The sequence below is a fragment of the Bufo gargarizans genome, chromosome 2 (genome assembly GCF_014858855.1).
Source record: "Bufo gargarizans isolate SCDJY-AF-19 chromosome 2, ASM1485885v1, whole genome shotgun sequence".
Taxonomy (NCBI): Eukaryota; Metazoa; Chordata; class Amphibia; order Anura; family Bufonidae; genus Bufo; species Bufo gargarizans.
In genome coordinates, this window is record NC_058081.1 from 253518343 (window position 1) to 253540662 (window position 22320).

Below are 22320 nucleotides of genomic sequence, written 5' to 3' on the forward strand. Positions count from 1 at the left end.
ATGAACATAACAAGTCTATGCTTTATATTGTGGTAGGCCAACACTTTTGCTCTTTAATGAAAATTCCAGATTTTTTTAATTTAAATGGCAAACAATTTTCCTGATATATTTTTAAAATATTTTTGAAAAGAGCTGAAGCTCCATTATATATATATATATATATATATATATATATATATATATATATGTTAGAGAGCTAACTATAATTACTACCTGTAAGTCACTTCCTTTGTGCATATTTATACGGCTTCAATTCAGCTTACCTTAGTGGCGGCTGCAGCCAGATAGAATGTTATCATTTAACTCTATGGCAATTTGAATAACAACAGGGAATTTGGAGCTTTGTAACAGTGTGAATATATATATATATATATATATATATATATACAGTACAAACCAAAAGTTTGGACACACCTTCTCATTCAAAGGGTTTTCTTTATTTTCATGACTATGAAAATTGTAGATTCACACTGAAGGCATCAAAACTATGAATTAACACATGTGGAATTATATGCATAACAAAAAAGTGTGAAACAACTGAAAATATGTCATATTCTAGGTTCTTCAAAGTAGCCACCTTTTGCTTTGATTACTGCTTTGCACACTCTTGGCATTCTCTTGATGAGCTTCAAGAGGTAGTCACCTGAAATGGTCTTCCAACAGTCTTGAAGGAGTTCCCAGAGAAGCTTAGCACTTGTTGGCCCTTTTGCCTTCACTCTGAGGTCCAGCTCACCCCAAACCATCTTGATTGGGTTCAGGTCCGGTGACTGTGGAGCCAGGTCATCTGGCACAGCACCCCATCACTCTCCTTCATGGTCAAATAGCCCTTACACAGGCTGGAGGTGTGTTTGGGGTCATTGTCCTGTTGAAAAATAAATGATGGTCCAACTTAACGCAAACCGGATGGAATAGCATGCCGCTGCAAGATGCTGTGGTAGCCATGCTGGTTCAGTATGCCTTCAATTTTGAATAAATCCCCAACAGTGTCACCAGCAAAGCACCCCCACACCATCACACCATCACACCTCCTCCTCCATGCTTCACGGTGGGAACCAGGCATGTAGAGTCTATCCGTTCACCTTTTCTGCGTCGCACAAAGACACGGTGGTTGGAACCAAAGATCTCAAATTTGGACTCATCAGACCAAAGCACAGATTTCAACTGGTCTAATGTCCATTCCTTGTGTTCTTTAGCCCAAACAAGTCTTTCCTGCTTGTTGCCTGTCCTTAGCAGTGGTTTCCTAGCAGATATTCTACCATGAAGGCCTGATTCACACAGTCTCCTCTTAACAGTTGTTCTAGAGATGTGTTTGCTGCTAGAACTCTGTGTGGCATTGACCTGGTCTCTAATCTGAGCTGCTGTTAACCTGCGATTTCTGAGGCTGGTGACTAGGATGAACTTATCCTACGCAACAGAGGTGACTCTTGGTCTTTCTTTCCTGGGGCGGTCCGCATGTGAGCCAATTTCTTTGTAGCGCTTGATGGTTTTTGTGACTGCACTTGGGGACACTTTCAAAGTTTTCCCAATTTTTCAAACTGACTGACCTTCATTTCTTAAAGTAATGATGGCCACTAGTTTTTCTTTACTTAGCTGCTTTTTTCTTGCCATAATACAAATTCTAACAGTCTATTCAGTAGGACTATCAGTTGTGTATCCACCTGACTTCTCCACAACGCAACTGATGGTCCCAACCCCATTTATAAGGCAAGAAATCCCACTTATTAAACCTGACAGGGCACAACTGTGAAGGGAAACCCATTTCAAGTGACTCCCTCTTGAAGCTCATCAAGAGAATGCCAAGAGTGTGCAAAGCATTAATCAAAGCAAAAGGTGGCTACTTTGAAGAACCTAGAATATGACATATTTTCAGTTGTTTCACACTTTTTTGATACATATATAATTCCACATGTGTTAATTCATAGTTTTGATGCCTTCAGTGTGAATCTACAATTTTCATAGTCATGAAAATAAAGAAAACTCTTTGAATGAGAAGGTGTGTCCAAACATTTGGTCTGTACTGTATATATATACAATAAGATATATATAAACGGAGTCTGTCACCAGTGGCCTCCCTATCCAACTGTTTGCATAGACACATAGCTAGAGTTTACCTGATTAAAACTATATTTTCTGTTACTCACAGGCTCTGTTGCAGAGTTATGATACTGTTCCCTAAAATGCAAAATTGGCATTTGGATTTTGGTTCAATGAAGGCATCATTGTGGCTCTTATGCACCCTAGATTCACTTATTTTTGTGTTGAACCCTTACCTCACTGCTTTGTCACTGCCTGGTACTGTTAATCAAAGCAGCAAGGTAAAAGCTGGTTACAAGAAGGAGCAGAACATGGGTGTAACAAGGGCAATGGTAACACCCCGTTTGCAACAATCACCTAATTTGCATATTCAAAAAAAGAATCATAACTCGTGGACATAGCCTTGGATCAACAAAAGAAAAACAGCACTGCAGATAAACCATAGCTATATATCTATGCAATTGGTTGGACAGGTAGGTTGTTGGTGACAGACTTCCTTTAATAATTAATCTGGTTTGTTTAAAAATCATAATTCAGCACAATTCCACACTTCCACCTGGCAAGTCTCTTCTTAAAACAAAAAGCATTGTGAAAGGCAGCTGTATATAAAAAAAAAACACCTCTCTGAAGAAATGGGGCTAACCACATAGTGTTTTAGTGAACAAAAGGCTCCATAAAAAGACTTATCTTTATTTTTTTTTATAATTTAGCTATACCAATACAACAGCAAATACTTTAAAGCAATAAAAATGGAACACCTTCAGCTGTTCTGAGTGCATAAAATATAACTACTTTGCTCCATTGTATGCACATTAACCCCTTCATCCCTGAGTTTAAAGTCTTCCAAAAAAGACACAATATTAACTACAAAATGAATTTCAATGTACTGCATTGTGTCACATTTGAACGAAGTTTAGATACTTATTATTAGCAATTTATATGAAGTATATATGCATTACTGTTCTTTAAATTTATATCCCACAATTGATGTATACGTGGAAACAGCTGGCAATCTTTGTATCCAAATACTTAAGCTATGACAAAGTAAACTAAAATTTAATAAATGGGCAATATTCTGTGTGGTGGAAAATAAATAAGAACCTGAAAGCCTAGACACTAATCTTTTCACTACTTAACATAAGTTGGTCTTCTGTTGTTGAAAGAGTTTTCCTATTGGCACAATATTGATCAGAACTCAGTAGAAAAGTTAATTCTATTACTTTTTGACAGCATCATATGATCACTTGAGGGATATAAATTCAAATAATGAGCTTGCATCTAAATAAAATTTTATTTTAAAAAAACGCTGATGACTTAACTCTGTGAGGTGAAGGAGTTAACGCAATGATTTGGAAACATGGTCAAGAGAATCATGTCAATTCAATTTGAGAACACTATTTATTGCAGGTTCTTCTACCTAATACTATGAAATGGTGTTTGTCAAAAACACTGGGCAAACACCCAAAAAACTCATATTAGTCAAACGAAAGGGAACAAAAAGTGATTATGCCAAAATATATTTAATCTCATGATAACTTAAACAATTGTAACAGCAGCCCTACAATAAAATAATTGGAAACCTTTAATCCATCCATAGCCGTTCAGTATCCACAACGTGTGTTACTACCATTACCTCCCAGATCATTTTTAACCTTAGTAAAGTTCTAATTTTAACCTGCAATTTAATGTTGCATGTAGTTTAGTATGATAGAGCTAGACAAATGTAAAATATGTTTAATGTGGTAGTTTTCAATGCTTTTGTTGAGACAATTAAAACATAAGTAAGGTAAATAACTAAAATAAAAAAAATAAAAATTTGCAAGGAAGACAGAACACTAATTTGTAATGCACTAACTTCTCAGAGAATACAACAAAAAGATTTGGGCTTCCTATTGAATGACTAGATTCCACACAATTTAAATGTAACTGCTTGCTTCATGAAACTGAAGAATAAAAATAGATTTCTAAAGATGAGGTAAATCTTGTACAGAATATGGGTAATATCTATTAAGATACATATAGCCATGGTCTATAATGACAAATATCATTACCTTCTGCATAAGCAATAGGACTATATATACTCTTCATACACATCCCCATAAACTGTAGAATATGTGCATCCTTAAGAAGGATCGAAAGTTATTTGAAAAAGCAATGTAGATATGTTTTTTGACTATTTTCACCAGTACGCAAAGACAAAAAAAAATGCCTGTCAACATTGCAATGGTTGAATGCATTTATATTATATAAACAATATTCTTTGCTTTTTCTACAGAGTCCTCTCTGCTCATGCTTTACATCCAAAACGTCCCAATGGAAGAAAGCAAAACTACACTGGTGACTTCAGAGACAACTGAAGTAATAAACATAACAGAACTCTGACATTTTCCCATTGTAGAGTTACTACGTTAATTGTTAAATAGGATTTTCTACAAATATACAACATATAAAAACTGTTAAATATATAACTTTAGGCTTTTCAAAATACATTTAATGATCTCTTTCAAACAAGTATCACTTTTTTCTTGAATTTTCTTTCTGGTGCTAAATGGTGGACTGAATGAGGCCAGGTGACCAAACATGCTCTTTAGCAAATACCGTTTTATCCAATTTCAACTATCAAAATGGAATTGTAGAAGAGGCATATTTTACTGGTTAAAACTGAAAATGAGTTTAGTATGGGAATGTCATTCTAAGTACAGAGGAATAAAGATATCATTAAGACAGTTTCTGTTTTGTGAAATGTGTTTTGAAACATAGGCTGTTACTGTTTTCTCCATGCTCCATTAGGTTCTTTAGATGTTCTAGTGAAGAGCTATCTCTGCATCCATTTTGCTGCAGTTGTCCATACTGATGTCCACTACATAGTAAAACTCCCAAGTTGAAAAGGCTCAAAACATGTCCTTTTGATAAATCATAAGAAGCATTCATGTTTAACCTTTACATTTAACCCCAATATGCTCGATATTAGGTCCGTGTCCTTTTGAACATAGGCTTTACTCTTTGGTCTATTGTATTTATATCCAACATATAAGAAAATAAAAGCAATTCAGACAGTCCAGGGCACAAGGAGTCACTCTTTTATTTTTAGTCCTCTTGTAGATAAAACAGTCTTCTTTCTAAGGCTGATAAGGGGAAGAATACTCTTCAAAATGGTAGAATATTCAGTTTCAGAGAAGTTGATATCATCAAGTCTAGCAGTGGTGTACACATCATAGATGAAATGTTAACTGTATTGCTAATGCCCAAGCATATCTCATATCAACATACAGTTTTCTTGTTGCCAGTGATCCTTTACATGGAAGGACAGAGTTTTGCTCATAACGTAGAGAATTATGCCGTCTTTTATGAGATACCGGGGAACAGACAGAGTTGATGACATACAAGATGAGGATCCACAGCAGAGAATTTGTTTAAAGTACATAGCTCTCACAAGCCTGAACTCCTTTTTCAGAGTATGGTTGTTGCATTTGTCAGGAGACCTGTAGATCAATAAACACACACACTGTAAGTCAATATTTTACTTTCAAGTCTCTATTGTTCTCTGCTAAATGTAACCTTTAGTAAGTATGCTCAGATCTCAAAGGCAACTATAATGAACAAAACAACACTCATTCTAGAGGTATAAAAACAACTTGAAAAATAACATGAAGATAAAGTCCTTCCATTACGTGGCTTAAGATAATCTAAATAACGTACATGGGTATTTGATTTGACTAAATAGTTATTTAAAAGGAAATTAACTGTTTAGGCCTGGAGATGTATCCGTTCATTCCTTATATTGTGCATCTTGTAGTCATAAAAATATAATGGTCATAGATAGTGATAAGCTAATTGATTCTATAGAATCAAAATTTGGCCCAAATGTTTACACATATTTGGATTCAGTAAAATCTGAATTATATGTGATTCAATTTGGGTGATTTTCTTGCAGAGAGAAAGAAAGAAAGAAAGAAGGAGAGTGAGAGAAAGAGAGACTAGAATGTCATTGCTAGCTTTTGGAAAGACTGGAGCATATTAGATTCAGAAAGCTACTTGAATCGGACAAATCGGACATGAATCAAATTTCTAAATATTTGCTTATGACTAGCATTACAATAAATAATGTTGCATAAAACACTATAAAAAAACACAGCACAAACAACTTAAATAATTCATAAAGAGATAAGAATGTTACTAATGGATAATTATAATGCTTTTGATTAGCATATTCAAAGATAAGACACAGTTGGGGGATTTTCTTTATAATTTTAGCATTTTATTCATTGGAGCTAAAAAAAAATCAGTTTGCCTTTATTAAGAATTTTGAGCCCCTTTCTCTGTAAAACCTTGAGATTCTCAAGTGGTTGCTTTCTATTTTTAGTGTGTTCCATTAGGCAACTCAGGCGATGTCACTTATGAGCTCTATATCATTCATTATAGATCAGTTCTTATCTTACTGATAAGAATGTTGCATAAATAAGAATTTATGACCTTTTAGAAATTTAGAGATAAGGGTTATTAGATGACCAGCACAAAGTGAAAGTAAAAGTATGATCCTCCTAGCTAGGCAGAAGTTAACCCTTTATGACAAAGCTACAGAATATTTTTAATTAAGACCAACTGAAAACATTATTTTAAGTCCAAAAATAAGTAAAATGCAATCATAAAAAATTGCCCTTGAATGTACATAGACTTGAAGCTTAAGCACAATGCATATATAACATTTTATAAGTGGAATCAATATACTAGACGGTGTATTGAATTGCTGCATTTAATGTCACAATTCTACCATTTGTACTTCATTGCATAAATATACCTATTAATAAATTGCTTTATTAATGTCACATAAAAATTACATCAGACAACATGCTATGCTATAACTTCTACTTGTTGCTTTAGATTTTTTTTTTGTGTATCTAGCTTCTCATATGGTATTTCTGATGTGTTTTTGCAGGGGAAAACTTATATTTACTTGTGTTATAGCAAATAGCCATCAATTCACCACCTGCATCAGACAATTTCCATTTGGTGGTGGTGGCTAAATCACTCTTCATTATGAAAATGCATGAAAGGCTGTGTATCGGTTTCTTCTAAGTTGCTAGCATAACAGAAGAGAAACATAATTTTAGCTTTTAGCTTTTGATCTCAGCTGGCATAAATGCTATTTTAAAGTTGGACAGCAAAAATACAAGGATACTTTTTATTATTACAGCAGCAAAGATTAATGATATAAACTTATTGTAAGATTGACAATAAAAGTATCAATCACATGTGTGCATAAAATAAACTGCAAACATATATGTTTACCCAGTGTTCTACATAGAATAACTACAAATCTGCACTTTGCTGTTTAATTTTACTATATAGTGATTCTCATATCTTAATTTTTATTTTATTTTTTCAATTTAACCTCTTCACTCATTTAGACATAACTGTACGTACAAATTTCAAGTAATCTATTGCATTTGGACATACAGTCACATCCAAACTGTCAAAGCCCTGGAGTCTCCGCTCTCCCAGACAGTAGAGACACTGGGAAACTGACAAGGGACCAATCAGAGTGGTCACTTGCTGACAAGTGCTGCGATTGGCTAGTCTCTGCAGACTAACCAGGACTTCATTGAGAAAATATCTGATTTCAGGCTGTGATCTATAGCATGGAGATCACAGTCTGAGGTCAGGCATGAATGTTACTGTTCTCTGCGTGGTCTTGATAATCATTAGCACTCCCATATGCTGTCATTTCACCCCTTCCCCTGATACCCCCTGCTCCTCTGTACTAGCATTGATGGCAGTGGCTCAGGAACGGAGCTGCTGCCATTTGTAGAGAGCATCAGCTGTAACATAACTTGCTGCTATGGCCGAAATCGGTGCTGGCACCAATCTTGGCCTTTTAACCTCATAGATGCTGTGGTCAGCAGCTGCCCGCAGATACTATGGGGTTGAGAGAGAGGGAGCTTGCAAAGGCATCCAGGATGCCATGTACCTAAGGCTGCTCAGACCCTGAGGGTATGATCAGCCTTAGTGTAAATATAAGACCAACCTATAAAGAAGAACTCACTCAAATGGTATGTAAGATAACACTGGGGTCTGGTATAGTATACTCAACCAAACAAAAGAACCAGACCAATAACCCCAAAGAAGATGAAAAATGCACATATAAAATATATGTAATTTATTAAGACATAATCAAATAACAAAAAATTGAATGACATAAGGCACAAGGATAGAGGAGGGTGGGGGGCCCCCACGTAGCAGGGTCAAAAGCAACCACCTTCACAAAACCCAACTGACAGGGAAAGAGGGGTCACACCCCTGGGTATGAGACCGCATAGATATGGGTGAACTGTAGGTACACTCAAAGTGACATATAATGGTAAGTATGCTGCATGCTTATACAAGGTAAAAAAGGTCACACGTAGCCAAGATTGCCCACCCCAGAATAATAAAAAGGCTGCATGAAATTGCAGGTAGCCAAATCACACAGAATAAGGCAGGGCAAAAGTGCTAGGTGTAATCAGTATCCTTAAGATAACAAACTAACTAACAAGGCATGACAACAGATGCAAAGTTACCCATGGTATGCTGGAACCAAGAGTATGTGACCGGAGCTGCACCTCGACACATGTTTCGCCTGGAAAGGCATCGTCAGGAGTAAATAGTGTAAATATAATACACACTATACAGCGCATTGCAATAGATCACTACATATAAAGCTATTGTAATGTTCTGCCCTGCCAACCATTTTCTCCAGTCTCAGGAAACTTCTATCAGCTTGAAAAATGTAGCAACAGTGACTCACACCTGTACTGCGCGCGCAATGCGTGCATATTACATTGACGATTTTTGTAATCAAGAAAATAATTGTGAATTCTCAAATTTGCTAATTTAAGACAAATATTCGCCCAAATATTCGTAAAATATTGCAAATTCAAATATTGCCCCGCCGGTAATGACTAATTATAATACTTCATAATCTAATTTGAAGAAATCTTGGTTAAAACAATCTAACTTTTAAACGCTACACTATTAATGGAGAAATAGATGAAAGCATAACAAAATGAAATATATGCATTTGACTTAAAGAGAAAACCTTTAGTTTGGCATATTTAATATTTTATTAATTATTTTTGTATGTGGACTTGCTGAAATATGAATCAAACCAAGTTGCAGTTCTCTTGCAGACTGCAGCAGATTTTACTCAAGGGTTTCTCTGTATATTTACTTAATTGTACCTTTCACTTAGCCCTCTACCTTCTTAGGCCTCTTACAGAGAAGCATCTTAACAAAATTATGTTACGATCACCATGATTTGTGGATTGTGTGTTTTAGGCCTCATGCACACGACAGTATTTTTTCACGGTCCGCAAAAACGGGGTCCGTAGGTCCGTGATCCGTGACCGTTTTTTCATCCGTGGGTCTTCCTTGATTTTTGGAGGATCCACGGACATGAAAAAAAAGTTGTTTTGGTGTCCGCCTGGCCGTGCGGAGCCAAACGGATCCGTCCTGAATTACAATGCAAGTCAATGGGGACGGATCCGTTTGACGTTGACACAATATGGTGCCATTTCAAACGGATCCGTCCCCATTGACTTTCAATGTAAAGTCTGGAGTCCCTTTTATACCATCGGATCGGAGTTTTCTCCAATCCAATGGTATATTTTAACTTGAAGCGTCCCCATCACCATGGGAACGCCTCTATGTTAGAATATACTGTCGGATATAAGTTAGATCGTGAAAACTCATTTCCGACAGTATATTCTAACACAGAGGCGTTCCCATGGTGATGGGGACGCTTCTAGTTAGAATATACTACAAACTGTGTACAAGACTGCCCCCTGCTGCCTGGCAGCACCCGATCTCTTACAGGGGGCCGTGATCAGCACAATTAACCCCGTCAGGTGCGGCACCTGAAGCGGTTAATTGTACTATCATATCCCCCTGTAAGAGATCAGGGCTGCCAGGCAGCAGGGGGCAGACCCCCCCTCCCCAGTTTGAATATCATTGCTGGCCAGTGCGGCCCCCCCTCCCTCCCTCTATTGTAATAATAGGTTGGTGGCACAGTGTGCGGCCCCCCACCCCCCCTTCCTCCCTCTATTGTAATAATTCGTTGGTGGCACAGTGTGCGGCCCCCCGCCCCCCTTTCCTCCCTCTATTGTAATAATTTGTTGGTGGCACAGTGTGCGCCCCCCATCGCCCCCCCCCCCTCTATAGCAATAACAACATTGGTGGCAGCCAGGTAAGTATGAATCCTCTACTATTGTACTATTGCTAAGTAACCATGGCAACCAGGACTGCAGTAGCATTCTGGTTGCCATGGTTACTGATCGGAGCCCCAGCGATTAAACTGGGACTCCGATCGGAACTCCGCTGCCACCAATCATCGGGGGGGGGGGGGAGATGGGAGGCCGCACACTGCCACCAATGTTGTTAATGCTATAGAGGGAGGGGGGCCGATGGGGGCGCACACTGTGCCACCTACGAATTATCACAATAGAGGGAGGAAGGGGGGGCGAACACTGTGCCACCAACGAATTATTACAATAGAGGGAGGAAGGGGGGGGCGCACACTGTGCCACCAACGAATTATTACAATAGAGGGAGGGAGGAGGGGGGGGGCCGCACTGGCCACCAATGATATTCAAACTGGGGAGGGGGGGGGTCTGCCCCCTGCTGCCTGGCAGCCCTGATCTCTTACAGGGGGATATGATAGTACAATTAACCCCTTCAGGTGCCGCACCTGACGGGGTTAATTGTGCTGATCACGGCCCCCTGTAAGAGATCGGGTGCTGCCAGGCAGCAGGGGGCAGTCTTGTACACAGTTTGTAGTGTATTCTAACTAGAAGCGTCCCCATCACCATGGGAACGCCTCTGTGTTAGAATATACTGTCGGATATGAGTTTTCACAAAGTGAAAACTTAGATCTGAAAAAGCTTTTATGCAGACGGATCTTCGGATCCGTCTGTATGAAAGTAACCTACGGCCACGGATCACGGACGCGGATGCCAATTTTGTGTGCATCCATGTTCTTTCACGGACCCATTGACTTGAATGGGTCCGTGAACCGTTGTCCGTCCAAAAAATAGGACAGGTCCTATTTTTTTGACGGACAGGATACACGGATCACGGTCTCGGCTGCAAAACGGTGCATTTTCCGATTTTTCCACGGACCCATTGAAAGTCAATGGGTCCGCGAAAAAAAACAGAAAACGGCACAACGGCCACGGATGCACACAACGGTCGTGTGCATGAGGCCTTAGTCAAGCATGGTAACTTTCATGAAAATGAAGATTGTATGGCCAAAATGTGGTACTTAAAAAAAAAAAAATGTGTATCTACTTTCTGATAAATCTCTGATAAATTGACCCAAAACTGATTTAGTTCCATAGTGATACAACTTCTAAAACCAGCATTCTGTTTCAGTGATCATTTAGAAGTGACATTGTACAGGGTGGGCCAGTTATATGGATACACCTTAATAAAATGGGAATGGTTGGTGATATTAACTTCCTGTTTGTGGCACATTAGTATATGTGAGGGGGGAAACTTTTCAAGATGGGTGGTGACCATGGTGGCCATTTTTAAGTCGGCCATTTTGAATCCAACTTTTGTTTTTTTCAATAGGAAGAGGGTCATGTGACAAATCAAACTTATTGGGAATTTCACAAGAAAAACAATGGTCTGCTTGGTTTTAACGTAACTTTATTCTTTCATGAGTTATTTACAAGTTTCTGACCACTTATAAAATGTGTTCAATGTGCTGCCCATTGTGTTGGATTGTCAATGCAACCCTCTTCTCCCACTCTTCACACACTGATAGCAACACCGCAGGTGAAATGCTAGCACAGGCTTCCAGTGTCCGTATCTTCAGGTGCTGCACATCTCGTATCTTCACAGCATATGCTGTGCAGCACCTGAAACTACAGATACTGGAAGCCTGTGCTAGCATTTCTCCTGCGGTGTTTCTATCAGTGTGTGAAGAGTGGGAGAAGAGGGTTACATTTACTCAAAAAATCGTCAAGGTAATGATTTCGTAATATGCAAATTTTCATAATATGAATTTTCGTAATGCCAATTTTTATTGTGAATTATTCAATTGCCGAGCAAAAACATGATTCTGCTCTGCTTCTTGCTTGTGGGCCAATGATTCATAGCACTATATTGAATATATTAGTTTTTTCAAATATTCGTAATATTCTAAAATAAGAAAATATAGCAATACAGCAAATATTTGAAAAACAAAAACAAATATAGAGCAATTTAGCTAATATAGTGCTATAATATTTTTTTTTCAATAGTTGACATTTTTTACAATCTGGACTTCAGATGAGAAAAAAATTACGACTATTAGACAAAGGAGATTATAGAACTATATTAGCTCATTTGCTCTAGATTTGTTTGTTTTTCAATATTCACTAAATTGCAATATAGTCTTGTTTTAGAATATTACGAATATTTTAAAAAAATGTATATATTCGATATAGAACTATATATTAGTTTTTTAGAATATTCATCATTTATCCCATTTAAAGTCATGATTCCTCCTTGCTTCTTGCTTGTGGGCCAATGAGTCATTGGCCCACAAGCAAGAAGCAAGGAGGAATCATGTTCTTACTTGGCAATTGAAAATTTGTGGTAAAAATTAGCATTATGAAAATTTGCATTATGAAAATTTGCAATAAAAAAATCTTGAATATTCGAAATTACGAATATATATCACTATATTCTAAATATTCGCAAATTATCAAAGTACTTATAATCGCAATATAAATTTGCAATTCTAATATTCGTGATCAACACTAGTCTTATGTTCATATGTGCCCGCATTGATAAAAATGATGTTTTAATATATACAAGTGAGCCTCTAAGATCAACTGAGTCATTACCGTTTCACCTACTGTACACTGCCGCACCCTCTGTACTTTAGGAAAAGTCAGGGTCAGGTGTAATGATATTTACACTGCCTCGATCTGTCAAAGTGGAGAAGGTGCAGCAGTTGCAGAGAGAGCTAAGCCTTTAGATACAACACCCCCTTTGCTCCAAGAAGCTAATTTGCATATATTGCAAAATAATTTTTCTCAGCAATGCAGGCACATATAAACTTGGGACCAACACAGATGTCTTCAGCGGTCAAATTCGCATGTAACAGGTCAGCCAGTTTCATAGGTACAAATCTGCTGACAGATGCCCTTTAAAAGAATTACATTTTTGACAAAACTGGAAGCAAACAGGTGGCAAATTGAAATATTTTAAGAGCAAAAGCTCTAATTGGTTAATTTGATCCAAAGAGATTCTTTCATGAAATCCTGTACCATCTGACCACTGTCTGCTACACCATGTTTGTAGTCATTGCAATAGTGCAGAGGGAATATTTTTCTTTGCACAATATAAGCCAACCATTTGTAAAGGTGTAACACACAAGTCATAATATTTCACAGAATGCATGGATTTCTATATGAGATTTTTATTTTAGTTTCTGATTTTCAATTGAAGCGCTCATTATAATAAGAACATATTGCTTGAACTACACAAAACCTGCTTATTAACAGTTTACTATTGACTTCGAAGTAACAATGATTTTAATGTTTTACTAGAGAACCAAGTAAGTGAATCCACATTCTAATTAACAAACTGAGCTGTATTTGAGCATTCGTAGAGTGACAGATGATTGACAGGGCAGTATGCTAAAACTTGCAGTCATATTTGGCTTATTTCTGTATAAAGTAACCAGTGAACATCACAAGTCATAAAAAATAGATCATCTAAAAATAATACGATAAGAATGTTGCACTGATAGTTTACCAAAAGTTTACCATGCAATGAATTCAGTCTTCTTTATAGATACAGTATATAAAACTTTTGTCAATTTATTGTTTATTAGTGAATACATTAAATTTATCCTTTCGACATCTTAATAAACTATGCATACAAAAAAATGTATGCCCTTGCCAATGAGAGATAAGGTGCAGTTAATGGTAATTATGGATGATGGGAAGAGGTGGGAATATGGATAAATGAATGTGGCCCTATTTTAAGTTTCACTCTGGGGCCTAATGGTTACCCCAACTGATTATTTTTTCCATTCTGCTCTCTTACATTATTTTTGAATTATCGCTATGCCATTACACAGTTTATTTTTTTCAATAATATGATATCTCAGTGCACATTTTATATGCATTTTTCCTGTGATATAGCATGGGTTACATTATACATGTGTATTCTGCATACTTCCTCTGCTATAAACACACAGGGCCAGATTTATCATGACTCTGACAGCTCACTCCACTTTCACATATGGCTAAAGTCAGTTTTAGCCAAGTCAGATTTATGATCGTCCCTTTAAGACTGCAATAAATGTGGTTTGACGGTAGCAGTTTATCCGTCAGTAAGCAGCTTTACAAAAGTCGAACATCTTTACGAAAAAGCCGCACGTTTTTATGAAAAAGTCGCATGTTCTAATAAAAAGTCTTATAAGATAAGCATGGTCCTCACTGGGGTGAAATTACGACTTTTTTGCGACTTTTTAAATAGTCCCAATAGTAAATCTGTCTAGAGATTCATTTACATAAGAAAACACGCCCACTTTCAGAAAAATGGTGAGCATAGTGCAGCGCAGAAAAATTTGTGCGCAGTTTTAGCGTTTGGGACTTTTTGGGGGACTTTTTCACTCCATTATTCTGACCTGAGCTAATGATAAATCTGGCCCACTGAGTATATTTTCCCTGACACATCATTGTGTACATTATCCCTGTGAAGTATCTCTATTGTACATTGTCCCACTATTGTGACAATTAGTGTTGAGTGAAGCAAAGCAAACAAAGCGGAATTTGGTCTTAAGTTTCCTTGCACTTCATGGTAACGAACCAATTTTTCCTAAAATATCAGCTGGACGTGTTACAAAGTGAAAGTCAGTAGCCGGGAATGCGAGATAGCCCATAATCCTGTGCAGCCAGCCAATCCACAGATAGCCATCCCCTGTGATGTCAGAGCCCTAAAAAACCCTCATCCCGCAAGGTCTCCACCATTGTCCTGTGAGCTGAGCATAGAGAGAGATGCAGCATGCGCTCATGCATTAGGGACAATGTTGCTAAAAACGATTAATAGAAGAATATTAGAGAGGAAGGGTCCATTCACACGTCCGCATTGTGACACCTGCCAAGTGTGTTCCGTATTTTGCTGACCGCACATGGCTGCACTATAATAGAAATGCCTTTTCTTGTCTGAGTCTGCGGGCAAGAATTGGACATGTTCTATTTTTTGGCGGGGCCGCAAAATGGAAGTGCGGAACAGATCCGGACCCATTTTGCGAATGGACCCTTATTCTTCATCAATTTTATTTATTTATTCGTAAATTTACTTATTTGTACATCAGTCATAAACTAATATATGTAATTCAGTACCAATAAGATGGAAGCCTTACGCTGGGTTCACACCTGAGCATTTTACAGCGCGTTCAAACGTGCTGTAAAATGCTCAACACATGAAAACCAATGTTTCCCTATGGCCCTGGTTCACACTTGAGCGTTTTACAGCGCGTTTGAATGCGCTGAAAAACGCCCTACGCTCAAAAAAGTTCTTGAGCTTCTTTGGGGCGTCTTGTCGCGTGTTCCCGTACATAGACTTTCGGGAACGCGCGACAATGGGCGTTAGCTTGTCTCTGTATGCGTGATTGCAAACGCCCGTACAATCGCGCATACAGAGCGCTCCTTTCAGAACGCTCAGGTGTGAACCCAGGGTTAATAATTCCACTGCCAGTGCAACCAATACCATCCAGTCTGCACCCCTTTTGGGGGTCAGGTCTTAATGATGACCATCCTCATCTTTTGCTGGCTTTATTTCTTCCAAATCATCCTTCAAAGTCTCCATGTCCTAGAAAAGTCAGCAAGATACAGAGAGAGGAAGAGCTGGATTTTCCTGATGGCATATTCCAATCAATATTAGATGATGTGGAAAAGGAGGAAAAGCAGATGGAAGAAGAAGGGCTCCCACCTATAGAGCAGGAGAGCGATGGAGTTGGAGAAGTTGGTATGCCAGAGCTGATTAATATTCATTACTGTCAACCGGCAGATTGCAGTCAAGAACAGTAATAATATGCATATTGTCCCCCCAACCTAAATAGCCAAACCCTATACCAGCAATAGCCCATATTTAAAGGTGTGGTCTTTATTATTAAATGAAAGACAGCTGCCGGCTTATTGACCACATGGTTCATCACCACAGCATAGCGTCAACCCACCTGCAGCATGGACGCTCTGTGTGGCCGTACTCTAAGGCAGATTGGCCTGCGCATACCTGACTTATAGAGATTTGTGACAAATTAATTTGTAACAAATCAAATTTCTTGGCTAACTTTGCCTAAGTTACAGAATTAAGTTTTTCAAAACTCTCATCTCTAGTGACAATACTGTGTGCTCCATCACTGCACTGTGACATTACTTTACCTGTTAATTCAATATTGTGACATTACTGTTTGCATTATCCCTGTACTACAACATCATTGTGAATAATATCACTGTACCTTGAAATCACTGTGTTAATTATTCCTGTAACATTTGTGAGGATTCGCTTTGTTAGGCAGGGTAAGCGGATGCAGTACAGAGGCAAAAAAAAAATGTTTGTAAAGCAAAACTTCAGTGTTTATTCATTCACACATAAGGCCAAAACAAAAACAACACTTTTCAGTCTTGGTGTTAGTTCACACAATGGAAAGTCCACAGAACAAAATCACCTTGTTTGCAGTTTTATCTCCAGTGGTCCACAGCAGGCTTTAGGGGGCCTGTTTCCCAGCGTGCAGCTCTCAGCCCTCCAGCACGGCACAAAGCCTCAGATCCCAAACACAGAGACTGACAGCGCTCCACTGTCAGAGAGGAGTAATCCACACCCTGCTGACACTGCTGGCTGGGTTTGATATAGGCCAGTCAAGACCCGGCCTGGAACATGGGGAGTAGTCACCCACCCAGCACTTTCGACTACTCCCAGTAAGAGCCGTCCCAGATCAGCTATACAGCCATACTACAATAGCAAATCAGCACTAGCTGCCGCTGACACCTGAAATTACCGGCTCTTACTTCACCGAGGCCAGTGACACATGCCTTCCATCAACGATGGACCCTTGCGCCTTCCTACACATGACATTACTGTGCGCATTATTCATGTGCTATAACTTTATTGTGTACATTATCCCAATATTGTAACAATCCTGTGAGCACAATCACTGCACTATGACAATACTGTGCCTGTTATTTCACTATTGCGCATTATTGTAGTCATTATCCCTGGGCTATGGCATTACTGTGGGCACTGCCCATATTCATTAGGACGACCAAAATAATTTTACACATTTTATTGTCTTGTCTAGATAGTGGAGTGGGTTCCTATCACAAGTTTTGCTATTGGGCTCCGTGGTTACTCGGTGCTCCCCTGGTTTTGGACATATCTTTGAGAAGTTGTACATATTTTTCTTTAAGGCAACTTGAAAAGGCTGTCAATGATTCATTTTGGCATATATGTTTACAACACGGAAGCTGACAGCAGACAAGGACATTACCATATTTCATGCACTGGATGATTCATGGTGTAAGCAGAAATATTGTCTTCTTTCCCAGAATGATATTTGTTGCACACCTGTATAAGTGTTTGGAATAAATTAACACGCTAAGTCAACCACTGAATCTTTAACTATAAAAAATGTGAATGTGGGCTCCGGAGTACTATAAAATCAAACTAAACTGGAGGAAGAGACTTTTATACTTAAAAGAAGTAAACTTAGAGGATATAGGTCTTATCATTAATTACACAATAACACTAGTTCAATCAGCTGCAGATTCTTCAGCTAGTGCCACATTCATAGGACATGTTATCTTCCCCTTGCACAATATTAATGCAATAAAAAAAAAAAAAAAGTCCCCACCTAAAAACCCGTCCTTGTAAATTAGGTAACAGATTAGCTCAGCTGACATGTCAAACACATTAGGTGATTCGGTTGGTGAGTCAACTTGATAACATCCATTGCAGCTCTTGCCTATCTCCCACACATAAGAAAGGTAGCTTTGCAAGTGTAGCCATATGTCACAAACACTTTAAATTCCAACTCCAATGTCATGTTTGTTACCATATAGCTTTAGAAGGTGAAGATTTTTACGTAATCAAATCATTGTTTTATTTAGATAAAATAAAAAGTTATAAATAAATAAAACATATATCTATCTATCTATCTATCTATCTATCTATCTAAAAGATGAAAACAGGCAGCACTCTCAAATTGAAAAAAATTAATCAACATAGTTAATTCACCCATGCAGGACGCAACATTTCAGCTTTATACTAGGCTCTATACTTGAGAAAGGCTTTAGTATAGAGCCAACACGTCACCTCCTGCATGAGTGTATAAACTCTGTCAATTTATTTTTCTATTTGAGAGTGCTACCTGTTTTCATATTTTGCATTTCTGGGCGATTTTCTTGTCCCTTTGGACTTGAACCTCTTTCCTTTTTGCTCTTTTTGCTTTTTTATCTTGTGCTGCCATTTTTCCCTTTTTGTGTATCTATCTATCTATCTATCTATCTATCTATCTATCTATCTAGCTATCTATCTATCTTTGTATGCATTCTACTGCAATAATAACAAACGTTAACAGAGATATTTTTTTAATAATTGCATTTTTTCTTTACTAAAAATATGATTAAAAGCACTAGCTGGATGAGAAGGTAATTGAATGCAATGTCAAAAGGGTGAATATATTATAAGATGGATATGACAGTGCCAAGCTGCAATATAAACAGCTTGCAGACAAGGTAATTTTAAACCTTTATAAAAATTCAATTTAAAGATTGGCTGTTACATTATAATGAGAATAAACATTTTGTGTAATAAACTACAGTTCTACATAAATTGTGAATGTAAAATAATTTGTGGGTAAATCAGAATAATACATAATGTATCTACCTATATCCATATCTATCTATCTATCTATCTATCTATCTATCTATCTTCTATTTATTATCTATCTATTATCTATCTATCTACAGATATAGCCAAGCTAAAATTGACTGTGATAACACATGGCACCCTGTTATCTTGGTTATCTCTTGACAAAAGCCATTGACATCCATTGAAAAGTCAGTTATCTTTTTCTTGACATTCTTTATTTAACATGTTAACCATCAAGTGTACTGTATCTTGGCTGCACGTCTATCTATCTAACCAACAAATTTCTAACTTTCTTGTCCAAAAACACTTTAAATGACTAGTATTTAGAAAAACCTTCACAGTCCTCCATTCTTAGGAGCAGCACTGGCCTTTTTTTGGAATCCTACCACTGCCCATTGATTCCAACCGTTGACACTCTTACAACTTCAAATTACATTACTGGGGATATTTATTATTGTCTTAAACTAGAATAGGTAGGCATGAGAGGCACTAAAAGTATTACAATGGGTGACACTGTGTGATAGATTTGATGGATCTTGCTAGGTATCTTTGATGCTTTACTCAATCTCAAACCACCTCTTAGCTTACTTTAGGGCAGTATTTTTCACCAAAATAGTTTATGCACCATAAAATTGTATGCCTTTTCTAAGTCATGCACCCTTTTTTAGACACTTATCAAAGTGGTCTAGGTAGCCACAAGAGGTGCCATAAACATAGAATATATCTGGCACAAAGTTTTTTTTTGTGCAAATTGAGACGGATTTCTGATGCATTTAGCTCTGTCGTTGTGTTTTTAACAGGGTATGCACAACATGTACAGTTGCAAGAAAAAGTATGTGAACTCTTTGGAATGATATGGATTTCTACACAAATTGGTCATAAAATGTGATCTGATCTTCATCTAAGTCACAACAATAGACAATCACAGTCTGCTTAAACTAATAACACACAAATAATTAAATGTTACCATGTTTTTATTGAACACACCATGTAAACATTCACAGTGCAGGTGGACAAAGTATGTGAACCCTTAGACTAATGACATCTCCAAGAGCTAGTTGGAGTGAGGTGTCAGCCAACTGGAGTCCAATCAATGAGATGAGATTGGAGGTGTTGGTTACAGCTGCCCTATAAAAAACACACACCAGTTCTGGGTTTTCTTTTCACAAGAAGCATTGCCTGATGTGAACGATGCCTCACACAAAAGAGCTCTCAGAAGACCTACGATTAAGAATTGTTTACTTGCATAAAGCTGGAAAGGGTTATAAAAATATCTCCAAAAGCCTTGCTGTCCATCAGTCCACGGTAAGACAAATTGTCTATAAATGGAGAAAGTTTAGCACTGCTGCTACTCTTACTAGGAGTGGCCGTCCTGTAAAGATGACTGCAAGAGCACAGCGCAGACTGCTCAATGAGGTGAAGAAGAATCCTAGAGTGTCAGCTAAAGACTCACAAAAGTCTCTGGCATATGCTAACATCCCTGTTAACGAATCTACAATACGTAAAACACTAAACAAGAATGGATTTCATAGGAGGATACCACAGAGGAAGCCACTGCTGTAAAAAAAAAAAAAAAAAAAGAAAACATTGCTGCACGTTTACAGTTTGCACAAGAGCACCTGGATGTTCCACAGCAATACTGGCAAAATATTCTGTGGACAGATGAAACCAAAGCTGAGTTGTTTAGAAGAAACACACAACACTATGTGTGGAGAAAAAGAGGCACAGCACACCAACATCAAAACCTAATCCCAACTGTGAAGTATGGTGGTGGTGGCCTCATGGTTTGGGGTTGCTTTGCTGCATCAGGGCCTGGACGGATTGCTATAATCGAAGGAAAAATGAATTCCCAAGTTTATCAAGACATTTTGCAGGAGAACCTAAGGCCATCTGTCCACCAGCTGAAGCTCAACAGAAGATGGGTGTTGCAACAGGACAACAACCCAAAGCATAGAAGTAAATCAACAACAGAATGGCTTAAACAGAAGAAAATACGCCTTCTGGAGTGGCCCAGTCAGAGTACTGACCTCAACCCAATTGAGATGCTGTGGCATGACCTCAAGAAAGTGATTCACACCAGACATCCCAAGAATATTGCTGAGTTCTGTAAAGAGAAATGGTCAAGAATTATTCCTGACCGTTGTACACGTCTGATCTGCAACTACAGGAAACGTTTGGTTAAAGTTATTGCTGCCAATGGAGGTTCAACCAGTTATTAAATGCAAGGGTTCACATACTTTTTCCACCTACACTGTGAATGTTTACATGGTGTGTTCAATAAAAACATGGTAACATTTAACTATTTGTGTGTTATAAGTTTAAGCAGACTGTGATTGTCTATTTTTGTGACTTAGATGAAGATCAGATCACATTTTATGACCAATTTGTGCAGAAATCCATATCATTCCAAAGGGTTCACATACTTTTTCTTGCAACTGTAGAAGATATTTCCATGTGACTGTTACAAGTATGGCTAACATAATTCTATGTATCGTTGTTTAGATGCCATTTACTATTGCAAAATATATTTTTCAGTGTATATCCCCATTAAGATTGTTTGAAAGGTTTAAGTTCTTTCCACAGCTCTGGCATTTCTTCTCAGATCTGACCTACATTAATAATACTGTTCCACTCTACAGATTCCTTGATCAAAAACTGACATTTGTGTTGAAAGATGCCAAATTTTATAGACACTCTGTGATAAGGACAAATGTCCTCAAGGCACTTTGTTTACCAACCAGGATTCCTGTGCTTAATAACCCTTTCTACATTGTGTATCTTACAGGATTTTATTAGAAAAAAATAAAAATAAAGACAATACCAAATTGAAATACTGTATGATTTAAATACTCTTATTGCAAAGCATCTTAATTGAAACACTCTAAGGCCAATTTCACACAAGCAATTTCACACGCCATGTATCATAGGTATTTCCCATACTGAACATGACAGGGATCCATGGCATTAAAATGATTTTTAATCCTGTATGTTGCTGTCATACCTTGGCTTTAATAAACTGTACTGATGGCACTATGTGAGTAAAATTAATTATATTTAATGTCAGCCAGGAACACATAGCATTATAAATCATTATACTGTGGGTCATTATATGCTGTGGGTCCCTGTCACACAAGTAGTGTTCAGCTTAGAAAATACTTCTTACACATGGGGGTAGAGGAAGCCACTAATGATAAGGGGCAGACCTCATCATAAATAAGGCGCTTACTGGCTATCATTTGTGCCTTACTCCATGCCCCCATCATACCCCCTCTTCAGAAAGTGGAGAGGATGGCACAGAATATGTGTTATTAGTGGCAATTAAACAGTTGTAACCACAAGGTTTAAAACATTTTTTTCATGAAAAAAAAAGTACAG

At 37.8% G+C, this 22320-nt stretch overlaps 1 protein-coding gene across 2 annotated transcripts in view; it reads right to left on the minus strand.

The window, feature by feature from the left end:
- Positions 1-3618: 3618 nt before the first annotated feature.
- TAFA5 (TAFA chemokine like family member 5) overlaps positions 3619-22320 on the minus strand; it is a 579109-nt gene continuing 560407 nt past the window's right edge. For both annotated transcript variants that reach the window (XR_006387627.1, XM_044276778.1), the window contains one exon: positions 3619-5516. Coding sequence is in view for 1 of the 2 variants with exons in the window: in XM_044276778.1 (XP_044132713.1) it covers positions 5508-5516 (9 nt within the window). In the remaining variant the exon portion in view is untranslated. The remainder of the gene's footprint in view (positions 5517-22320) is intronic.